Source organism: Haliaeetus albicilla, chromosome 2 (assembly GCF_947461875.1).
Source record: "Haliaeetus albicilla chromosome 2, bHalAlb1.1, whole genome shotgun sequence".
NCBI classification, from domain to species: Eukaryota; Metazoa; Chordata; class Aves; order Accipitriformes; family Accipitridae; genus Haliaeetus; species Haliaeetus albicilla.
Genome location: NC_091484.1, coordinates 63202123 through 63225885, shown reverse-complemented (window position 1 = coordinate 63225885; position 23763 = coordinate 63202123). Strand labels below are relative to the sequence as shown.

At 38.0% G+C, this 23763-nt stretch overlaps 1 protein-coding gene across 3 annotated transcripts in view; it reads right to left on the bottom strand.

The window, feature by feature from the left end:
• WAC (WW domain containing adaptor with coiled-coil) overlaps positions 1–23749 on the bottom strand; it is a 63452-nt gene extending 39703 nt beyond the window's left edge. The window contains exons 1-3 of one of the 3 annotated variants that reach the window (XM_069777790.1): positions 23658–23749; positions 22829–22865; positions 21185–21380 (exon numbers count right to left, since the gene is read on the bottom strand). In XM_069777790.1, the coding sequence (XP_069633891.1) occupies positions 21185–21380; positions 22829–22865; positions 23658–23674 (250 nt within the window). In that variant the 5' untranslated portion in view covers positions 23675–23749. Of the gene's footprint in view, positions 1–21184; positions 21381–22828; positions 22866–23002; positions 23392–23657 lie in introns of those variants that run through there. The other 2 variants (XM_069777786.1, XM_069777785.1) reach the window with 2 other exon arrangements.
• Positions 23750–23763: the final 14 nt, after the last annotated feature.

The window sequence follows — 23763 nt, the reverse complement described above, 5'->3', positions numbered from 1 at the left end:
TAGTCACTTCAAAGCTTCAGAAAACACCAATGCAGTTAATTTACTGTAATCCCATACAATGGATGCAGTAACACTACACTTTGTTCAGCATATTCAAGATGCAGTCGGTGATTTTTAAATACTGTAGTCATCTGAACACACTGCCACAGTGAATCTAATCTAACACACATTTTCCAAACATGAATAAGAGCCAACAACATAAGTATTAAATCAATAAAATCCTTTAATGCCAGTTCTATCCAACCCATAAACAAACCCCTCAAACCCACTGAGCAGACTTTCAGCCCCCACATGGTCTAACAGCTCAGCAGCATCCCCTCACTGTTCCACAGTTCCCTGCCACCCTGGTTCCCAGTCCCAGTACTGAGTCACAAAGCACCCAGGATGGAGTATCAGAGAGGCTGCAGCAGTCGCACCCACCTACAGCTGGCCCCGATAGTAGAAACACCTACTATGCAGCAGTTTCTTCATAAGGAGCCCCTGGGCCTCTCCATGCTGAGCTGCCATCCTCCTAGCAGAATCCCAGGCTGCACACCCATGGGCTTGCCCTGAATCAGGGATCCTGAGCTGGCCTCAGCTGCATTAAAAACTGATCATGGCTGCTCCAGCAATACCAATTGCCTCAGGTTGCCAGGACAAGCTATGCGGGCTTTTACGAGGGCCAACCATAAATACATACCCGATGGCGTCTAGGGCAATTACACAGTGTAATTACAGATGCAGGTTCACCCCCATACCTCCATTTTATGCGTAATACTGGTTTATGTTTGGATCAGTACCCAAACTTCAAGGGAATGAGGATACAAAAGGGCTGCCAAACTGATGTTTGCTGTTGGGAAGCTTCCAAGACCAAACCAGGTGATACTCGAGAACAAGAGTTTTAGGCACTTCATGCAAGTTAAGGGCTTAAAGATCATATATAAACACCAAAACTGTATCACCAAATCAACCACATACTAAAATCTTGCTGCCTCAGTATAAAAAGGTACATACCTGCATAGCAGTCACCTAGGAATTCTGACAACCCAGCCAAGCAAGCATTGCCAGCTCAGGTTGCCAGGGAAAGTGGCCGAAGATCTTTGAAAGGCCACCAAATTAAAATGGTATGCAGAGAGCAACCTGCAAGTGGAGGTATACATCTAAAAAGAAGGGGGGTTCCCCTTACTTGTTTGCTAGCTTTCACCACCAGCAAAGCCTAACCCTAAGCCATTTTAAGGTGGCTGTGACATGCTATCAGCTGTCTTTCAGCTGCATGCCTGGCAAAGTAGATCATGAGAACAGGACCACTAAGATTAGTAGACATTCCAGAAACAGGCCTGATAAGGTAGACAGCACAGTACTGTCCCTCGAGACGTTTCCTTATAGCACTTCTCAGTTAGTGCTTTCTTCTGACAGTTAGACCTTCCTTATTAGTCCCACTTTCTTCAAGAAAGAGGGACAAATTTAAAATGTTTATTAGCATAGCTTAAGATTTAGCAATCGCAAATATACATCTTTGATGCACCATAAGGAAATTCATATTGTGTTATAAATCCTGCAATTCAGTTACAGAACTCCCCATGGAAATGTTTACTGCACCATCACCGTGATTCTCCTCAGCTTAATCATTATTTTGGAAGCAGTTAAATCTGGAAAGAGCTACTCGTAACTGGAAGATGGCCAAGAAGGTCATCAGCACTACGGTTATATAAAACTGTAGTGGTGTAACTGTGTGAGCAAGCCTTCACTAACACTATTTCTAGTGATGAACAGGTCATAGGACAGATCAGAGTCAAGGTTAAATTATCGTAACTGTCTTCAAGTCTTTCAAACAAAAATCCCGTCTTCCTCACTAATGCATGAAAGCAGAAAGCACAAAAAGACTCGTTCTGGGAGCCAATTAAATAAACAGGCTGTGACTTAATGCCTACTACAGATTTGAGATTCTGCCACACCAAGATCCACTTTAACATTTTTGTAAGTAGTTTCCAGATTCAAAGTGCTGAATCCAAGATAGTTTGAACTGCAGTGAGGCTTCAACACCATGCTGGACTTGGAAAAAGGACATAACATAGGGTTAAATAAGAATACTCCATTTTGCAACATAGTCAACTTTCTCTGGTAATTATCACATTTAATTAATGTCTCCATTAACACCACTTCAATTCTGTGAAATTAAGAAAAGTTGAAATTCTGAGGTAGCTAAAGATCAGACTGCTGCAATAAAGCAACTTATTTCTCTCCCTTCACCCCTGCCATCTTTCAGGAACAAGCTGAAACTCCTTCCTTTCCAAAACCTGTACTACCAACTACAGCATCCATTTGTAACCAGCTAGAATAAATTTTCTTGCTGCTTGATTAGAAGAGTCAAATACATCACCCTACATTCCCCACCGCCCTCTGGATTCAAGTGTCTTAGCCTAATTAAAACTCTTCTTAACTCATTACATTATACAGTATCATAAACATAAAATCTCCAACTGAAATGCACTAATCAGATCACCAAGACACATTACAGTTATCTTCAAAAGATAATCTATAATGCAGATCAGCAAACACTAAAAAAAAAAAAAAAAAAGAAAAAGCTGCTATTTTTCATCCTCTTCAAACAAACACACACTGAGAAATTAGGCAGTACACAAGTTCACACACCTCCATTCACACCCAAGATTTTAGCCAGGCACAAATAGTAAAATTACAGTAGTTGCAGTGGTACAATATAGTGTTGCACTACACAGTGGTTAACTTTATATAGTCCAACATAGAGCATTTATGTTTCCTTTTCAGTCAGACAAATACCTTGTTAATATTCTAACCCTCCTTTTGTCCATAATAAAAAGTGTCAGTGCAGACAATATAAAGGAAAGTTTACAAATGCTCACTAGCTGGGCAGGAAGCATGAAAAATGTTCCCCAGCAATAATGAGTGCTGTAACTGGAACTCAAAGGCAGTCCTCCCCTCCACTCCTTCCAGAGGCAACAAGGATTCAGAAGGGCTCTAGAAAAGTCATCTTTTCTGTGCCCAGCATATGGAAAGAAACATTGGGCAACAAGAAAGCAAGGAAGTTCATTCAACTCCATACATACTGTTCTATGACTCCATGTTCACCTCTTAGCTAATATGCAATCAAACTCATTAACGTAGTTCATTAGAACTTGAACTTCCTCAACAGAATAAATACTGCCCAACTGATAGACACTAATTATTTGTTAACAGAGAAAACTTTAACAGCAAAATAGTTTATGGTAGTGATATTTTATGGGGATAACTAATTAAGACTTGTTTAAACAGTGAAAATCATAGAAACTTACCTAGGATAATCCTAAATTAAAATGTCTAACGTGTATTTCAACTGACATCTTTGTTACTTCAGTGCAAATCTTTGTGCAGAACCCTTTCTAAAGTTCTGCATATGGGAGGAAAAAAAGTAACACAATAGGAACACAATACCCAAAGTCTCAGCAGTAACTGAACAGCCTATCATGGCCATTTTTATTTGCCACATGTAAAAGTAATAGGACAAAACACAGTTTTCCTTCACTGCATTTTTATGTGGCCTGCTGTATTGAGATAAAATATGGCTGTCTTCCATAGGCAATGAAAAGCATAAAAACTTGCAATTTTTCTAGCAGAGCAATGGCCTCATAGAATACACCAACTGCACAGTAACATTTTCTAGAAATTCATAACATACTAAGTTGAATGCACAGTGCTCTGCCAAAAGAAAGAAAATCTAGCCTGATCACTGTACTGCCCGATCACTGTACTGCCCAACCGCCCAATTACGTAGTCATTATGCCCCCAAATAAATGTTTTATACCAGTCAACAAGTAGCTCTATGAGCAAAAGAGCTCTCAAAGCCTTATTTCCTCCCCTACCCTCCTCTCCTACCTCATTTCCTACCCAGGAGAGCACAGCCTGTGCTGTTTTGTAATGTTCGATTCACAGGATAATCGTCCCAATTTTTCATCTTTTTCTCCAAGTTACCAATCACACAAAATTTCATGGGAATTTATCTAAAATGTTAATGTAAGCAGACCAAGAGTCATTCATACATGCAGTGGGACAAATGACCAATAAGTGATGAAAATCACACTGTAAGCATACAGTTTTCTTCACAATAGATTTTTTTCTTCTAATATGGTAGTAAGAAAATGACACCTCAAGGAAGGAAAGCCAGAAGCAGTAAACCAACGAGAGTTACGGACTCGTTCTGTTTTACTAATGAGGCCAAGATGTTACTGATTATTAAAATGAAAAAGATTAGCTTCAAATTTTATCTTACACATTGCATAACATAACAGTAGTTTGCTGTTTTGCTGTCATCTGCTTACATTTTTAATTAGATCTGCCAAATTTATTTCAGAAACTGAAGCTTAATTTTAGGGCAAACAGTACAAACTGTTCTAGAAAGAAAACCAGTTATCAGCCCATCAAAAAGGAAAGCAAAAGGCAGTAATAAAATGGCTCAAATTAAATTCAAACTTCTGATTGTGTAACAATTCAGTGATGTGCTACTCCAGAAGCTAACAGACAGACTATTTTCCTAGGGCTGTACTTCAGTCTAAATAGATGTAACGGCTTGGGTTGTACTCACTGGTAGAACAGATATAAACTTGTTTTTGTCCAACCACCCCCTTCTAGTTTGCTCCTTTCCTTGTTACAGCTACAGCAAAATAATTAAGTATTTTGGGGGTTGTTTTCTTCCTCCCCTCAGCCCACCTCCCAGTAGCAATGAGAAATCACTTTTCAACTTATACATAACTTAGAAAATCATCAGGTTCACTGAACAAGGTCCACTGAATCCACTGAGTTTCTGGAAGATCTAATGCTCAAGTGTCCCAAGTCATATCCCTCAAAAAAAGCCTAAGGGATGAAACATGCATTTCCACCGCACTCTATAGACAAATCCCTACCAACTTTCTTCTTCAAAGAAAAGCAGTATATTGGCAGTTTTCTTGATATCTCAACCAGTGAAACAAAAATAAGCAAAAGACTGAACAAATAATTTTACCATCACCTGCAAAAATGTTTATTCTTTATTTCTGAAGAACAGTAAGCAATATCCTTTGAAAGAATTTGCCTGTTTCTCCTAAATTAAGGCAAGTTCCAACCAGCTTCTAAACCCTTCTGATAAGACCCAAAGGTTACTAAAGTAGATACTTTAAAAGAAGCTGAAATCGACAAGTAGAATTTACATGAAATTAAGAACCACAGATGGACAACAAATTCTTCAGACTTACATTTTCTGTTTTCTCCCTTTGGGTTCAGGTCACCTAATAAAAAAAAAAAAAAGCTAGCAACATCCTCAATACTGCTTAACATCTCTAAGGCACCTACTTTATTTGAGATCAATTGACTTGAAAAAGCAGCCTAAGTAATTTTACCCATGGAAAATATGAAAAAGTACCATGAACTTCAGCAACAGAGTCATATTCCTAACTCTCTAGCTCATGACCCCAGAAGATTTCAATGTGCTAAATAAAAAACAAACTCCCTGCTACGAGCATCACTGATGACAGTCAATTTTAAAGTCTTCTTCACCTTGCAACACTTACTAATGTTGTCACATTTGTATTAAGTGGAGTGGGACATTCCTCTAAGAAGCTAGAGGTAGTTGAGAATAAAGCGCCAACTATACTTTCATTCTTGACTGTAGCTCAGAAAACATTTACATCTCTAATACAGTGTAAGAGAGTACACAAGAGAAGTTCTTCTGTCCTCAAATAAGAGCTTCATACAGAAAGGGGCTTTTTAATTATTATGACACACAAAACAAGAAGTGTTAAACTGACAGCCAGAATCCTTACCACAAACTAATAATGATGTTATCTTAACTCCAGCGTGGATCTGCACAACATATGGCCAATAGATTGAATTTCCCCCTTCTAAGCCCTCCCCAGCAATACACCACAAAACCCAAATGAATAGCCCTCCCATGAACAACATACTGTAATACAGTATCAAAGAGATTCAAGTTTGGTAACAGAAGCCTAACAGCACTGCAACGATGCACTATACTACCTCAGGCAACAATACTTCCACAATCCTGATCAACTCAAGAGTAAGCAGAAGACTGCCACTGGTTCATGCCTCAGATTGGTCTAATACCTCCTCAAAAGATAACAACTCTACTACATACGTACAGCAAGAAAGGTGTGAACAGGATTTCATTATGTCAGATAAAGTCTATGAAGGTTTTTTAATTGGGTCATAACTAGAAACTAACTTTATGGCTAAGCACCTGATAATAAGCAGTTACCACAAAGACAGAGAAACTGTTTGCTTTAATAGAAAACAGTGTACATGAAAGTATATTCAGTCCACTTCAGAAAAAAACATTTCACTTCTGTCAGATGCCCTGAATCTCTATTTCTGCAACCACTGATACATATTAAATGTCAGTAGATAATTCCAATTTTACAATGTTTTTCTCTCAAAACCCAAGAAAAACTAGAGAACTAAAGACATTTCTAAAAAAATGTATTAGTTGTCTGCGGTATTTTTAAATTATTACCAATAGGCACATGTTCAAATACTTTCTGAAAATCAGCCTTACAGGTAACTAAAACCAATAAACAAATCCCTTAACGTTGGGGGGGGGGCAGGATGTCACAGTTTTTACTTTTCATTTAAGGAACTTCCCAAAGAACATAAAACAAATACATTGGAAGAAACACTGATGTTTAACAACATACACCTCAGTGATGCAAGATGGAATTGCTTAAGTGCAGACACTTTATAAAAACTGTGTTTTCCACTGTTTTAAGATTACAAACAGCACAGTAATACAATGAAAGACTGATATACCATAAATTGGTCATCACTGACAGAAGTTTCAATAAAGTCAGGGGTCATGCAAAACAATTTCTGCTTACAAAGAGAAAAAAAAAAGCAGCGGCCAGAATACAGCTCTGAGACTACTCCTCCATTTTCTGTGTATCAACAGCACCAAATCAGTACTCCTACTCAGAAGATCCAACCAATTAAGCATGGTATGACAACTTACTCTCCCTGACAAAATCCTCTAGCAAAAATAAGATTAAATAAGAACAAGGCCATGTTGTTCAGCAACTCTCAATTTTCTTTTAATGTTTTGGGGATAGTTTCTTGGGGACAAAGAACTTTAAGCAGATTATGTGAACACAATATTACTTACAAATTAACTTGCGGGAAAGTTTCAACTCCTCAGTTTAAAATAAGGAAGATGAAGTTACAGCTTTTTCTGAACATAGGTAGTGCTATGCAGTGACAAATGCTTGCAACCTTAATCCCATCTTAAAAGTTTCCTTCATTTCAATTGAACATGCACTATTCAGAATCAGCAACTCTACAAGTACATGATGTTGTAGAAAGATTAAAAAAGGAGTCTCTATTACAAAACACTACTGCAATCCTGCAAAAAAAATTAGTCACAGACATAACTATCCTGCTTATATCCTTAATAAAAAGGCTGTGGCAGAATCAATGCCTAACTACATAAAAATGGCAAGAACAATAAAGACACTGTATTATCTCCCTTCTTAAACGTGTCAAAAATATTAACTCTAAGTCACATTATCTCAAATTCGTATGTCAAGATACATCAAATCTGACTACCCTCCAAAGGCATGCAGAATTTTGTCTCATTCAGTTCTATTCTATTCTATTTTTATTTTGTACGCTAACATAAGAAAGCCTTATTTGTCCTCCAGTTACTTAATAACCAAACTCCACTTCAATACAAGATCACTGCTTAGGTGCTATTAATATTTGCCAGTTGAGGAGAACTTTGCTTCTCTTCTAAGACTACAGCAATGCCCACGAAATTTTTAGTAACTTATCACAAATAAGCAAGCTAACTTGAAAATATTTAGTATTAGAAGCAGCAATTGCTCAATAAACTTTTACATGATAACTTGTGAAATGATTAGGCTCAGACAAACTACTCTTTCAGTTCAGGACATGATATGCCACATATGTATTTATTACAGTATAGATATGCAAGAAATATAAGGATTTTAATTTTATATTTATTTAATCTTCAACTGGGAATTGTTTTTGAAAAGAAGATATGTTAGTAACATTCTGAAAAAAACAGGTCAAATCAACTTCTGCTGCATAGAAATTCTTCATTAAAAAAAGGAATGCTGGCCCAGGCCTCTGGGTGGGAGGTAGCAAACAAGGATCCACCTAAGAATTAATACATACAGTGTTGTGGTTTTAATACGATGGATTCACAGCCTTAGTTTCAGGCTGGATGTTTAGCTCACCTTAACAAAGGTATTGTGCAATAGGGTTTTCAAAGATCTAAAGCACAGTAGGTGACAAGACAATTCTTCCCTCTCCCCATTAAATAATTCTTAAATATATACTTAAAATTCAACTGGTGTTTCCTGGATTTTCCTTACTAGAGGAAAATATGCCTCTCCACAAAAGCTAAAGTTATGTTTACAAACTGAAAATCTGTTTTATGACTGTCTGGTTGGCTAAGTGTCTCATTTTATTTCCCTAGTTAAGTAAATACTCTCAAAAGGACTATACAGAGACTACAATCATTAGTATAGGCAGTGTTTTGCCAGTAAAAGAGGTGAATTTTACACTACTTGAATTTGAAGAGGATCATATTATTTCTCATACTAAATCAAGTACAAATAGTATTCTTTCAAAAGAAATGAGCGGTTTTGAAAATTAAGTGTGTTTTAACCTGTCAGCTGCAGATGTCTGAATGAGCAAACTTCTCAAACTACTTAACTGGAAGAGATCTGAAGTCCTGCTGATGTCATTCAAGGGGGACACCCGACATGAACAAACCATCATCCAGAAGAACATAATGATGTGAAATAAACACAGCCTATTTACACAACAGGTAAAGCACATTACCTAATTTGTACTAAAGAGTTTATGCATAAATGAGCATTATTTGTAATTATATGCCTTAATAAGAAAGTATTCTTTGGGTTTTTTCCACGTTTCAGAGTGAATAGGTATGTTTGAAACATAATAAATGAGATGAGCAGGGTAGATCATAATTTTCTTTTCCCGTTTTTGCTACTGATAGATAGGAAGAATTTATAACTCTGTTACTCTAACAAATTCAGTAACAAATCTACCTAGAAAAGCACTGAGGAAGACTGTTGCCTTGGAGGACATAAAACAGCATGATATTTAAGAAATCTAGGAAACCCAGGGAGAGGACCTAATCTGCGTAATGGGAATGAAACTGCAAATAGTGCTTCTTAAAAATATTTTCAGAAAGCCCAACATGCCTAAATATAGCAGATTTTATGATAATATGGTGAAACACAGAATGTTTCTCTTCCAAAAAAGTAAGCTTAAAAATAAAAAAAAATTAATCTTACTAGGAATACTGAAATTCTTACAGCTGCAGATGCAACAGGTTTGAAAAAGGGACAGGAGGGATTTATTGAAACATTTAACTATGTCGAGATCTTTTCCATAAGAAAGCGCCAATACTGGCAGTTTAACACAGTAACTTAGTTTGAATCTAGTGAAGTCTAATAGTAACATGCCCATTGCTATGGATATTTTTTCAAATTATGTTTTCTTTTAACAAAAAGGCTGATCTTCAGATTCCTGGAATATTCAGATTAAAAAGCACTACTGTCAAAACCAGAATCACTGAACTCTCAAATATTCAGGTACAGTTACAGAGTAAATTTGAAGCTGTCACTTCACTAAAACAGGCCAGAAATTATTCAATTTTTACTTTAAAAAAAGTATATTTTAACCAACATTTTCAAGTATTAGCTGATTGCATTTTGTTTCTGCAGAAATTAATGTGCATGTTCACAGTTTAGCTTTTTACAAGCTTTTCTCTGGCAGGCAGTTTCGCAGACAAAACAACTGTATGGAGTAATGACAGTGCCAGTTTTGAAGTACACTCTTCAAGGGAAAACAGCAAGTAGTAGTAAATTCAAAATGCAGGGTATTTGGAATTAAAAAACACATACAAAGATGACATAGTTAAATACACTTTCTTCCTCTTAATTTATCAAAGTGATTCAACATCATTGCCCTTGCAGGACCCACTAGGCAGTGAATTCTATTCTATTAGCTGAGCTCTATACACATGTAAAAAAAGAGATGTGCCTCCAAGCTCTATTCTTCCCCACATAAAGACAGCAGCGTTCGGGGTTTTAATTACCCGCCCAGGAGGCGGCACAGATGAGTCATTTTCGTTTACACTTTTGAGTAGCTATGTCAACTCTCTAAAAGTAAGGAAATGGTAGGAAGGAATTTCATGTTATCAAATGAACTGGACCCGCAAAAAAAACCCCAAACCGCAATAAACAAGCAAAAAAACAACCCCACTGATTTTATAGTAGGAATTTCCTGAACCACAAAATCATATGCCTTCAACCACTGCCTCCTAAAACCACAGAAAGTATGAACTGATCAAACACATGCAGCTAACATTTTCTAACCAAACATATAAAATGACACAATGTTTTCATAACATACAGCTTTTTCTGCATTTTTTAGATCACAAATATTTAAAAAATAGGAAAATGTAATTTCTTTAAATTTCCTTTTTATTTTCTCCCCGGTAAAAAGCTGTACTAGTTCAATCATGATCAGGCTTTATTAGTAGTAGTATTATTATCATCATTATTATTATACAAAATGCTAGTAAAACTACTGCAAAAAGGATCTGTGACCAATTTCCATGTGATATTGGCTTATTTAAGATTTAAATAAAACTGGTTTAATCTTTATATAAGCAGAAGTAACCTAGTTTATCTTGCTTCTCATCTCATCCTGTAGCCATCTTAGTCTCTAAGCCCAGATCTGTTTCTCACATTCACAGCCAAAGCTAAAGCTAAGGACTGGAATCAGAAAAATGGATAGCAAGGAACCAGATGTCACTGTCAAGCCCTTGTCCTATGTCCAATTAGCCTGCTTCCTTTATGGTCACAATGAATTACAAGAAAATTACCCAGATAGGTCAGCAGACTTCATATGGAGGCAAGAAAAAAACCTGACTACAGTTTTGTTCGATTAATTCATTGTGTAGCTTGACTTTATTATCTTACATATTTGAAAGCTGTGCTGGCAAAGACTGTTGACTATTTAAAGGAAAGCTTTATTTAATTAATGTTACAAGTTCTTTCTGCCTATAACGGCTCTTCAAGGAGTTCTACAAGACACAATAACTGCTGTTGAGTGAAAACTTGTGTATCAGAATTCAAAATAAAGATTCTAAATCTGTTTTAATTCTCAGTACTCTTAAACTAAAACCTTAACTGTGTTAAGTAAGAACAAAAGATGTGGAAACAGGAACAACAGTATTTTACATTCTGTCGTATGCAAATTTTACAAATCTAAAACAGCAAAGCAATTTCAAGTTACTAAAGATACTGTTGAACTGCATGAAGCTGTGTAGTTATGGCCAACAAACTAAAATCTAATCTGGTAAACATATACACCAGTGAAAAACATCAAAAGCCTGCATTAAAGTGGAAGTGTGCAATCATCTTTGAAGAAATATACTCTAAATACTAAGTCTGGTATAAATTGTACTGAACTGCAGATAAATTTTGAAGAAATTAGATGGTAAGAAATTGCAGAGACCAGATCAGCTAGACCATATTCAATCCTAAAAAGAGTTTTTGGGATAGCTGCTCCTAAAAAAATGTATGCATTCATAAAGCACACAAAACTTAAAACTGTACCAGTGCACCTGCAAATACTGAATTCTACTGCCAATAGATCCATCATAGTTCCACCTGACCCTGCAACAGCTCTCAAAACAACATATTCTCAATGACAGAAAATCCTACAATGCAACATGAAACACATTCACAGGTTCATAATCCTCACATGCCATGAGCCAAGATCAACCACTTGGGGGGGTGGGGGGGAAGTTATCACAGGAATGCTACTTACAAAGTTAATTAACAATTTTTAATCCCTTTCAATTTCAAGTCCACTAATCTACAACATTTAAACTAGAAATATTCACATTACTGTTTTACCTACCAGTGAACCTCTGATCAACTAGTTCAACTTTCTGCATGAAACAAACCTTAGAAAATTGTCTTTAAGTCATTCAGTTTCAAAACTTCCACCCCTGCAAAAATCATCACAATAAGTCACTCGAATTTTTACTAATGACATTAAAATTGTGGCAAATGTCTATTTTCTGAATATTTAGGTTAAGCTAACTGGATCTCACATCTTTGTTTGCTACATTCAAGAACATTAAGTATGTCATTTCTTTTCCCTGTAATTATTAATAAAAAAAAACCTTAATTTTTTCTTTGCAACTATAGTAGGAGCTCTTAAAGTCTCTCCTAATGCAAAAGTTTCAACTGCAGTCATTTTCTTGCCTTTTCTCTGAAAATCTGCAGGTTTGCATACTTTCTGAACTGTGAGAATCAAAACAGAGACCGTATTCCAGCAACTGTCACATCAGCACTAAGAGGTAATCTCTCTAGTCCTGCTTGATATTCCTCTGATCCTTCCTGGCTAACGCTGCACTCAATATTTATGCTCTTAATTGTGTATGAGTTTCATGTTTTAAGAGTCATTGCTCTGCACAGTATTTACTTTCTCTGAAGTCTTACACTCCTTCCTGTAACTTTTTACACAGTGGACCACTTTTACATGTTCCTGTAGATTAATTAGCATTTTCACTTTTGCATAACTTAGCTAGCTCCATACTAGTGAACAGTTTTTATTATTTGCCACTCGGTCTCAAATTCCTGATAGTATATGAATGATCCTACAATTTCTTCCTTGTAGATAAAAAAATGTTATTACTTAGGTCCAAGAGCAAACCTACACACATTTAAAAAAAAAATAAAAATTGGTTCATCTGATGATCACAGATTTTATATTTTTGGGATATATCAGTTACCAATTTTTGATCTCTAAAACATACACTGTAAACAATGTTTTCTTCGTTAAACATCTCAAAATATTTTACTCAGTGGCTAAGAATCACCTATTTAATCTCTACCCAAGATAGCAGGTCAGAGAAGTTAGTTGATATGTATCAGAAAGTTACAGAAGTTTAGAAAAGACCTCCTGAAGATTCCTGCTGCCCCTCAGACACTGGGAATTTAGCTCTGGAAACTAATAGTTTGTATTTGACTGCCTTGCCCTTGTCATGAAGCACTTTAATACTGCATTACATCTCTTTTTTTTTGAATGATGACAAAAGCTGGATATTAACATTTTTATCATACCTCTGCTGTAGAAACAAAGTTATGTTTTAAAATTGGGGCAGAAAAAATTACAACATTAAACTTTGACATACTGTTCCTTTGCAACTCATCACAGTAGTCACAGTAAGGAACAGAATGATTATCCTGAAGTACTATGGGGCCTAATCAACAAAGGTCTTTCAGCCTCTTGCTTTCCATTCATTTCAAACACGGCTACCAGGTATCTCTTAACCCATCTGATAAAGAGTGAATAGTGAGGTCTCTTGTCAGTCATCTGCTCAAAAATTTATCTCCCTTTCCAGTAACTTGGAGGACAGACTTTCCAACTGGACATTATTCTTGAATACTGCTCCAGGAGTCTACTTTTAGTCAGTTGGCAAGTACAATTTGTGCCTTAAAACATGGATCTCCCTTCACAAGCTTGAAAATAGGGAGAAAAATTAAACACTGCCCAAGATGAAAAGGAGGGATGCAAAAGTGTATGTAGAATTCCAGGCCATTTCACTGTTTGGGGTTTTTTTTGCTGTTGAAGGTCTGAGAAAAAAAAACTTTCTGTAGCAGGAAAATAGGTGAATATCAGATTCAAGAGATGTCTTTGAATAATTTAGAAAGTGTTTAAAATTGACAGGATCAGCAATTTATTTTAGAAGCTTACACTTCAGAAACTGATACATTTTGTTCCCTGTATTTTCATTACCATAGACTTTCCACTTATTACAAATGAATGAATTTCAAAATACTGTTTTACAAAGCAACACTTCCAAGAAAAATTCCAATAAATAAAAATTTTAACCTACAGTGTAATTTTAAGATTACTCCCTGTGCATACAACTGCAGGCAGAAAGCTCCGATTTCAGAAAAGGGATAAAACATTCAGCAAAAATTTGGTAAGCCACAGTTGCTCTGGTTAGTATTTTTTTAGTAGGCAAAAGTACTGAAGGGATACAGGTTCATGTAAAAATCTAGACATAATTCCCTGTATGATTACGCTAGTGCTTTCAAATGGAAAAACACACTAGTAAAAAACCAAGCCTGCACAAAATGTGTAAAACAAGCAAAAGAAGCCCAGAACTAAACAGCATTCTTCTACTACTAGCAAAATATGACTGGGATAAAGGAAAAGCTACTGAACTTATATACTTCTTCTCTGGTAGTTTTATTGTTAAAAGCTAGGAAGTCTGTTAAAGGTCTTCAAGAAAGGAAACAGAATCTTCTAACACTGAAGTTACAACAGGGAACACCTGCAGTCAAGTACAATAAAGTCTGGTGACCCCTTCATAATTCAAAAGAAAACATTAAAAGGATAACAATCTTACTCACTATAAAGAAATGCTTCTCTCTTTTCAAGTGCTACATTTAAGTCCAGAAAGGATTCATTTTTAACCTACAACAAACTACTGACAAAGCTTAAGTCTAGAAGCATCAAGGTTGAGAACTGCCTTTCATTGGGAGTATAATTCTTTTCCTTACTGAGTGACTGTATGAGGAACAACTCCCCTGTACATTGAGAGGTTTTTCCCTGGAAGTGCCTATGAAATTATATAAAAGCCTGACTCCATAAACAAACATAGTTAACACTACAAATTGGGTGCCATTAAACTGCTATTTTCCACAGCAAAGTTATTACAGCATTGCCTCCTCTCTAAGGCAAAACAGAAGCAGAGCTTTCTCTTCCAAGTTCTGCATAGTTTTAATGATACTTGGTTTACTTGATACTTTATATAGAATAGGTAGAAACACCAGGGAAAACAAATGTAAACTGTCAATAAACAATACTTCTCTTCTTAGAAAGTAGCCATGTCCCAAACAGTGGTTAAGGAACTAACTTTAATTGGGAGCCATTAGAGAATACACAGTAATCCCAGTAAAAAAAGCTGCATAATTTACAATTTGCTATCTTTACTATGGCCTAGCAGCAGGCAGCTCATCAGAAACTAACAGTTTTCATTGCTTCTTTTCACCTACAAAAAAGCAACCCAAAAGTACAGGTTTAATATGTTGTATATTCCATTTCTGCAAAGTCAGAGGCTAGAAGCATATGTTAGGAAAGCAGGATGCTAAGTAAAAATCATTCCCTTATGATTAGCTTATGTACCAAAGACAAGGAAATTTAACAAATCTTGTATATAGCCTGTATTTCCCTTTTCCAAAATGTAAAATAAGCCTACTTACAAAAGCTTACTAGGTCTAGCTACTAGACTGACTTGAACATATTACACTTAAAATCAAAAAACTAAGTTCATGAGTTCTTAAAACACTTAAAGATACATATTTCCTTAAACAGTTCAACCATAAATGGAAACCTTCAGAGGACCTATTTACAGATCTGTATTTTATATTAGCAAATAGAAGAAAGTAAGAATAGTAAGTGAAATTGAAGTTCCTAATGTCAAAGTCCAAATAGCAATGGATTTTGGGAAGTGGCTGCAGCAATAGGTTACAAACGAACAGCACTGCTTATTGCCATTTGCTGCAGCTTCCATTTCGGATAGTCTTCCATTAATACATCTTTACTCTCACAATGTACACCGGGTACTTGAACTTCATTAAAAGAAACACAGAGGACTCCACCCACCTAAATGCATAAAGACTTCACATTTAATACCATCATATTAATATCATATCAATTCTTTCCTAATAACAATAATATAAAATTAGGGGGTTTTATCTTCCACCCTGTGCTTTTTAAAAGCAAGCTTTGCAGCTACTTTTCAGAAGCAATTCTGAACATTAACATTCTAAACCTCAAAATTTTAAAAGTACATACACAAGTTATATCCTTTACTGTGAGTCTATGACCACATACTTTCCTATTTCTTTTCTATTAGAGATCCTCACAGCAAAGTAACAACAAAAAAGAAAGTAATGCTCATACAACTGATCCAGCAAAAGCTCACTTCAGGAACATTGCCAAATATACTGAGTAAATGTAAAGCTACATTCTAATGAGACAAGGGGACTCAAAAGAATCTCAGTAGACATGGAGTCTGTTTTCTGCACATCACTAAAACTTCTAAACTTTTAAAGCAAACTTAAAATTCATCCCGTCCCCCAACTGAAGGCACTAGTACTAGTGAGACTTCAAAGAAAGTTTTTATCAAAATTAGAAAACCACAGAGATCTACTTTTTTTTTTTTTTTTTTAATCCAGAGAAACTCTTCTAAGAGGTGAATGGTCCTGGAAGCAATTGTATTTATCTTAAAAAACAAACAAACCACCAAACCCCACCTCCGTTAGAGCCATCCAAAGAGCCAACATTCAAGGAACAGGGAAGTGACTCACCTCTTTTACACTTGGATGTTGGGGGTAGGGTGTGGAGGGGGGGTGTTCAAAGCATGTTTCATGGAGAGCCTACTCCCATTTGTGACCACAGACTTCTCTCATCCCAGGTTTGATCATACAGTTACAGTGAGGAAACGGTTTTCATAGTAATGAATAATCACTTTAATATTAACAGCAGTTAACACTAACTAAATAGATAGAATCTATTCCAGCTTCTTCCTCAACCCTTTGCTATGCTTCGTTACTCTCAGACTTCCCTCTTTCCACCTACCCTGCAATTTCCTCTTTCCAAAGCACATTGCCCAGGCAGCTTCCAGTCTCTTGTACCTGCCCTAACGCCCCGTTTATTTCTGACTGCTGGTCAATGATCACACTAATTTAATTAGCAGTTAGCCTCCTGTCCTCCTGTACTACAAGGGTTGCTAAGACAGGAAAGAAAAGCTAGTGCTCTGTTTCTGCCTGTTCGCTGTCCCTTTGCTATGAGGACTCTGAACTTCTTCAGGAACTACTGGAAAAAAGGCAAGCCAACACTTCATGACAGAAAGTCCTACCACTACTTCAATAAAACTAGGAACTCATGATCTAAAATATTCCATTCAGTCTCTAATAGCAGTAGGATTTTGAATCTTAGAACTGTATTAGTCAGTAACAGTGGTCACTGACAGTATGCTTAATTGCCAATTAAAAAAAACAAACATGCAAAAGAAACATTCACAAAAGTTCAGTTATATTCTGGAATTTAAATATCACAAGTTATAATCGAATTTCATTAAAATAGTCTACATAGTACACAATCCAGCAAAAGATTTCATGCTGTGTACATTAATGCTCTCCATTTGCTATTTTAAACAATTCAGTAAGATCATGGCATGAAGCAAATATACATTTTCAAAGTCTTTTAAACATAAGTGTAGCAAAACACTCAGTATTTTCTTCACAATAAGAAACAACTGAGTACAGGTGGCTTAACTGAACTAACTTTTTTTGCACAAAGTTCTACTACGTATCTTAAGTCATTCTGCTCCATACACTTAAGTAAAAAGAAACATCCTTTCTCCTTTTTTACCAAGGGTTCCATCTCGCAATTTTTACTCCTAAATAACAGATATATCTCCCTTACAGCATTCCCAAAGCTACCCTACTTAATCTGACCTCTTTGTTTTCTTTCCTGTACACCAATATCACCTCATTTATGCATTTAAAAAGACCTACAGGGATCATCTATGCTCTCAGTCTGTCCATCCTCAAGCATGAGAACCCTCAAATCTTTGTGCTTCCTTTTTTTCTTTAATGGAAACACTCTTCCAGAACTACAAGGCCCTTCGTAGTTCTATTCCCTGTAAACAATGCTAGCTTTAAGTCCCTATTTGTTACTGTTAAGGAACTTCACACTTGAGTTGGTCTCATAAGACCCCTTAATCTCTTCAAACTCCACACTTGCCTATAGCAGCTGACCTATAAATAAGAGATGCACTGAGGGGGGTAGCTGTTCATTATGTTTTAAACACTTGCATACAGAGACAATGTCCCCATGCACAAGGACCTGAAAGCAAGAACAAAGTTACTGCAGTTTTTTTATATGCTGGATGTAAAAGTACTCTTTGGAAACCATGGATGTGACAAAAACTTGCAAGTACTCTGCTGTGTTTAGTCCAAGGTAAACTTGGAAGCCTCTTTCCAGAGAAACGATTGTCTCTGTACGTAGTCCCTTTCCACAGAAACCATGCAGTAAGCAACTTTGAAAAATGCTTTGTTTGCACTGCATCAGTATGGAGGGCTTACCCATAACATTTTTTAAAACCTTAATTGAAAGCAATTGAATTTCTTACCATGGATTACAGTTCTACAAACGCAAAAGATTCTGCCATGAGTATTACAAAAATAAGCTGTAATGACAAATACCTTTATACAGGTACCAAAGATATTCACAGGGGGAGGTTCTACCATTTTTGAGTTATTAATTTTCAATCTATTTAATCATAGCTCTTACATTTTATACATGCACACTTAAATCTTTAAATGACATTTAGCCAGTTGTCTTTACCACAAAAAAGTGTACCAGTCATGACTAAATGAGTCGCAAGTATCAGCACGCTACACCAGTGAATCTTCCTGTTTCACTTCAGAGCAAAGATCACTAAGATATATAGGAGTGACTTTTTAAACATTGACCTGAAAGGGAGAGATTAAGTTAATTCAGCTTTACATTCAGTAGTAATACTCCAGATTTTTGTTCTGTTTTGTTTTCTAAGGGGTAAGAGAAAAAGAAACTGTCTGTTTGGGACTTTAATGGAGTTGGGGGAAATAAATACTGGAGATTTTTCAACGAGGTTTGTTTTGTTAAGTTCAGCTAGATCATAGGAAGACAATAACACCTTTGTAGTAGTTCCAAATCAAGCACCACTGATTTTAAAATAATGAAATGAACAGCAATTACAAAAAAAATAAAACACGAATTTTTTTCCCCTCAGAAGAATGGAAAAAGAAAAGAAAACAAGCCAGAAAACTGCAGTAGCATCAAAGCCAATTAATACTCGTCAATCATATTAGGACTTCAATTAAAAATTTTAGCAATGTTTTTAAAATTTTTTTTTCTTTTTACTACTGTATGTCTGTAATTGCAAAACTAAGGGAATACTATATCAATAACAGTACCTCAGTGTAACCGAATAGACAGAGAACATGGTAAATTATTAGATTATGTCTTTTGCATATTAGCAATATGGAAATGTCCGTAGTACCACAGCATTTCGCCTATATTCCAACACCTACCTTCAATTCATACTGACAGAAAAATTGAGTAAATCAAAGACAAAATTTATATCCTCCTGCTCAGATCTGCTCAGCTTTAGTTTACTACATAGAATACACATAGGATTTAAAACCTATACATAGGATTTAATGCAACTTTGGTTGTTTTGAATATATTTTAAAAAGCTGAAACTGGGGCCACAATAACCTTACTAACAACACACACACACACAAAAAATCACTTATTTCCATTAAATAGTACAAATGTTCATCTTTTAAAGTTAGTAATTTCCCTCAGACTGCTGAAGACTACTTCCTCCTCCCAGTCTGTTAACATATGATGTTCAAAGGACCACTTTCAGATCAGAATAAATGAAATTTTCCACTGTCTTAGCAGCCTGGGGAAGGAGAAGGTACAGTGGGATAATGTTCCTTCCACTTAAGAAACTACAAATACTTAATTTTCCTTCATTGTTACTGTATACATCCATGCTTCAGGTCATTCCCCAACTATTAAATCCAGCTGGACTCAGTGAGAACTTCAGAATGTCTCTCCTATCTTAAAAACAATTCCAACATACAAATAAGCAAATAAGTTCCCCATATAGAGTCTCATCCTCCAGATGTTTTCATATACGCGTAACTCCACTAAATGTAGCTCCACTGAAGCAGAAAGAATTACTGATTGTAGCAGAACTAAACTGAATTGCGCAAGAGTATATAGGATGAGTATCTTTGGACAGGTGAACAGGAAGTAAGAGAGGACACCTCTGTGTCCTGCGAAGCAGCAAAGAATAGCAGCCTACCGGCCTTGCACATGCATTTAATTCTGAGATTACTATACCTTCAAATATGATCAGATATAATGAAAATCAGTGTACTAATAAAAGATGCATGTTTTTATAATCCATCTACACAATTATATCATACTATCAGTGGTCTACAGAGCCCTTGTATTAATCCAAAGAAGGAAAAACAAATAGGAATTGTAAGAACACTCGGGTACCATGAACACATTTGTGGTGTGAACTAGTATTTCCTAAAAGGTACTTACAGATATTTTCTTTATTTTACTTTAACTATTATAACAAGTAAAAATAGTGCAGCAATAAATGTATCTGTACATCACAAGCTGTCAGCTTTATACAGAACAAAGAAGCACTGATTTAAAGCTCTAAGTTCTCTACTTGAATACTTCACTTCATAATTCAATACAAAGACCAAACACAGCACCTACAAAACAGGAAACATGCTTCCAAGTTCAGTCAGTAACCAGGATTTTCTAAACTGCAACTGCTACCATTTTTTATTAAATGGAAAACCCTACTCTTTCCTTTTTCTAGGAAGCAGAGATAGAAAATAACATCAGTTAAAAAATATTGGGAATATTACTACTGTCTATAAATCCTGTAAAAGCACAGAAGGGCTGACTTGACTGTGAACATTCTTCTCTAAGCTCCTGCCAAGAAAAGCTCTAGTAAGTGGTCCCTCTGATTATCATTTTCTGATTGTTAAGAGTTCTACACAGCAGCTAAATACAAAGAAGCTTTTTTTCATTTCTTATGGGGTTTAGTCTATGAAGCACATAACTACACAGTATAGCAACACAACACACAAAGTTATTAAAAAACCAGTCTCTAAAATAGCTAATATTTATTGTTACCAAAAAATCCAGAATACTATTTCATGTTATCACATGTTGCAGCATGTCTAAACTGAGACATACCAGTTTAAAAAAAAAAAAAAAAGACAGTTTATTCAATCTTTGTGGTTATAAGAAAAATAACCATACCTGTAAAAATAAGAAAATTAATAGGTGTTACAATGCCTAAATGATTGCTTCCAATGAAACTTGTACCGTGCTTGGAAGACTGCAGTGAAACCAAAGTGCAAGGCACATTTAACGTAATACTCTCATCACCTGAGTGATAATGGCTAAATTTTAATATTTATGAGAAATTAGTAATGGCTTAAATAAAGGTTAATGAAAGATAACTCACCACCATCCCTCTCTCTAACTCTGTGAGTATGCACACTTTTTGCTTTACTGTGCCCTGTGTTGTCACCATATTTGTTTTCAGGGCTATCAGAGCGCCGCAACATTTTATTTGGTGGTGAAGGATCTGTGGTGTCTCGCATCTTGTCATGACGGTGATCACCACCACCGGGGTGACTCTTGGATGAGTACTTAAGAGCCTGTAACAGATCACAAGAGAACAGGCATCTACATTAGATATGAAGTTACAGAACTGATGTTAAAATGTTATTTCTGAATTTTAGATCTCTTTCCAAAACACTTTTAAAAGTTAATTAATTTTCATTTCCTATTTAAAAAAAAACAGCATTAGTCTTTCTAATTTTAATTACCTACATTAAAGCAACAAGTTCTGTAATTAGAACTCAAACCATTTTCTCCCACCACTACTTCCAACATATCACTTGCTGTTAAGAAAAATCTAATTTCTCTATCCTTTCACTGATGGACTACACACTTTCAGCAGTAACTGGGCCACAGTACTTCTGTGCTTTTGGGAGAAGCACAAGTCTCCACTTGGTATTAAGAATATAAACAGAAAGGTTACACTGAATCAGTGTAAACTTTGAATATTTCCTCCATACTGTAGTCAAGGCCACTCAGTTTGACTCCTACCCTGAACTTCTGCAACGTTTTTTCAGTACTAGCAACCCTGTAGCAGACGTAATAATAAAAAAAAAAAGTCTAGAATTCTGGGGGCCCAAAACATGTAACGTGACAATTAATTTTGAAGTATTTACCAAAAATTACATGTTTTGCCTCACTTTGACCTGCTTGATTTTGCAGTGCGAGCTTCTCAGTGGCAAGTGTTTACATTTCATGAACTGTCACTGACAGCTGCCTTGGACTGTCAGATTACACCTCACAGTGATACAAATACACAGAAATGTAATAAAACAGTTCAATTCTGTGCCCTAAGGAGAGCAATATCACAACATACGGCATTCCCCTGATTCACCCCCAAGAACTGTATTTTTCAGTAGCCACAGCAGAGGAATACAGTATCCACCTTAGAGAAATCGAGGTTATTGTCAGCAGTTTAAGGATTTGATGGTTTCTGAACATGCCTAGCAGCTGGCAACTGCAGAAATTAAGCCTTACTGGCAACCCCAGTTATTCAGGGTCTAAAACCATGCCCTGCTCAGGTTACAGTCTGCAGCAGCAGTTTTGGGGAGAAGAAAGGACTTGGGGAGGGGGGTGGGGGAAGAACAAGATGCCTTTTGTTTTTAAAAGGAAAACACTCACCTCCCCCTGGATCTCCACTCCACTGCAAGTGACCCCGGCTCGCTCTCCCGCCCCTCGCACGGCACCCTCCCCGACTCCTAGGCCCAAGCCCTACACGGGTCGCACTAGGCCTCTCCTCCTCGCCCCGGCACCGCAGGCCTCAGAAGAGCGCCGGAGCCCCGTCCCCTCCGCGCGCGGCCGCCGCCTCCGCCGCCCCCCCCCCCTCCGCTCCCCCCCGGGCCCGAAACGGCGCCGGGGGACGGGACCGAGGCGTCTGGTGCACCGCGGCCTGCGGCGGCGGCCGAAGCCTCCGCTGGAGTAGCTCCCCCCCCTCTTCTCCTCCCCTGCTCCTCCTCCTAGGCCTAGCGGCCGGCGCTTGAGGTACCTGGTAGGGCTGCGAGTCCCCCCTGCGGTCGTGACAGCTAAAGAGAAAGCGAGAGAAAGAGAGAGACGTTAGCGAACAACCGTTACCGGCCGCCGGGGAAGGGGGCCCAAACATGGCGGAGGGGAGGGGGAGACCCCGCGGGGCCAGGGGCCAGAGGAGGAGGAAGGGATTTACCCATCACTGAGTCTCTGCTGTTTCCTCGCATACATTACCATCAATGCCCGGCCTGTGTGTGTGAGTGTGAGGGGACCAGGAGGGGACGGCCGCGGCCGGGCCACAGGCGCCGAGGGGGGAGGAGGGGGAGGCAGCGCTCCGCCTCGCCGCCGACCGGGGGCAGGGAGGGGGGAAGGGAGGGAGGGGGCGGCTCAGGCAGCTCGGCTGGGAGCAGCGCTCACGGGCCCATCTCCTCCGCGCACGGCGAGAGGGGAGACGCCAGCAACTCGGCCCCGCGCGCGCTGAGACACTCCGGGAGCACGGACTCCGCCGCCGCCGCCGTCGCCGCCGCCGCTGCTGCCGCCGCGGCCGCCTCCTCCCCCCGCTGCGCCCGCCGCCACCGCCGCCGCCGCCGCTCCTCCAACTACATCCGGGAAACTCGGGCGACGCCGCGCTCGGTTAACGTCGGCTCTTTTCGGCTCTTTCCGACACGCTCCGTCCCCTCTGTCCCCTTTGCTCTCGGGCGACTCTGCCTTCGGGAAACATCGGCTGCCTTCGCCGAGCCCAACGCCCTTCAATCTCTCCCTTCGGCAAACATCGGCTCCTTCCGTAACTCTCCTCCCTCCCTCCTCCTCCCACCGGCCGGCCCGCCTCGTCCTCCTCTCCCGAGCGCTACCTATCTTCGGAAAACATCGGTTATTTCCGTAGAGATGTTTTCACGCTCTCGTCAGGGTGGCGCCGCGTTCGGAAACGCTCGGCTATTTCCGTGACCCCTCAACCCG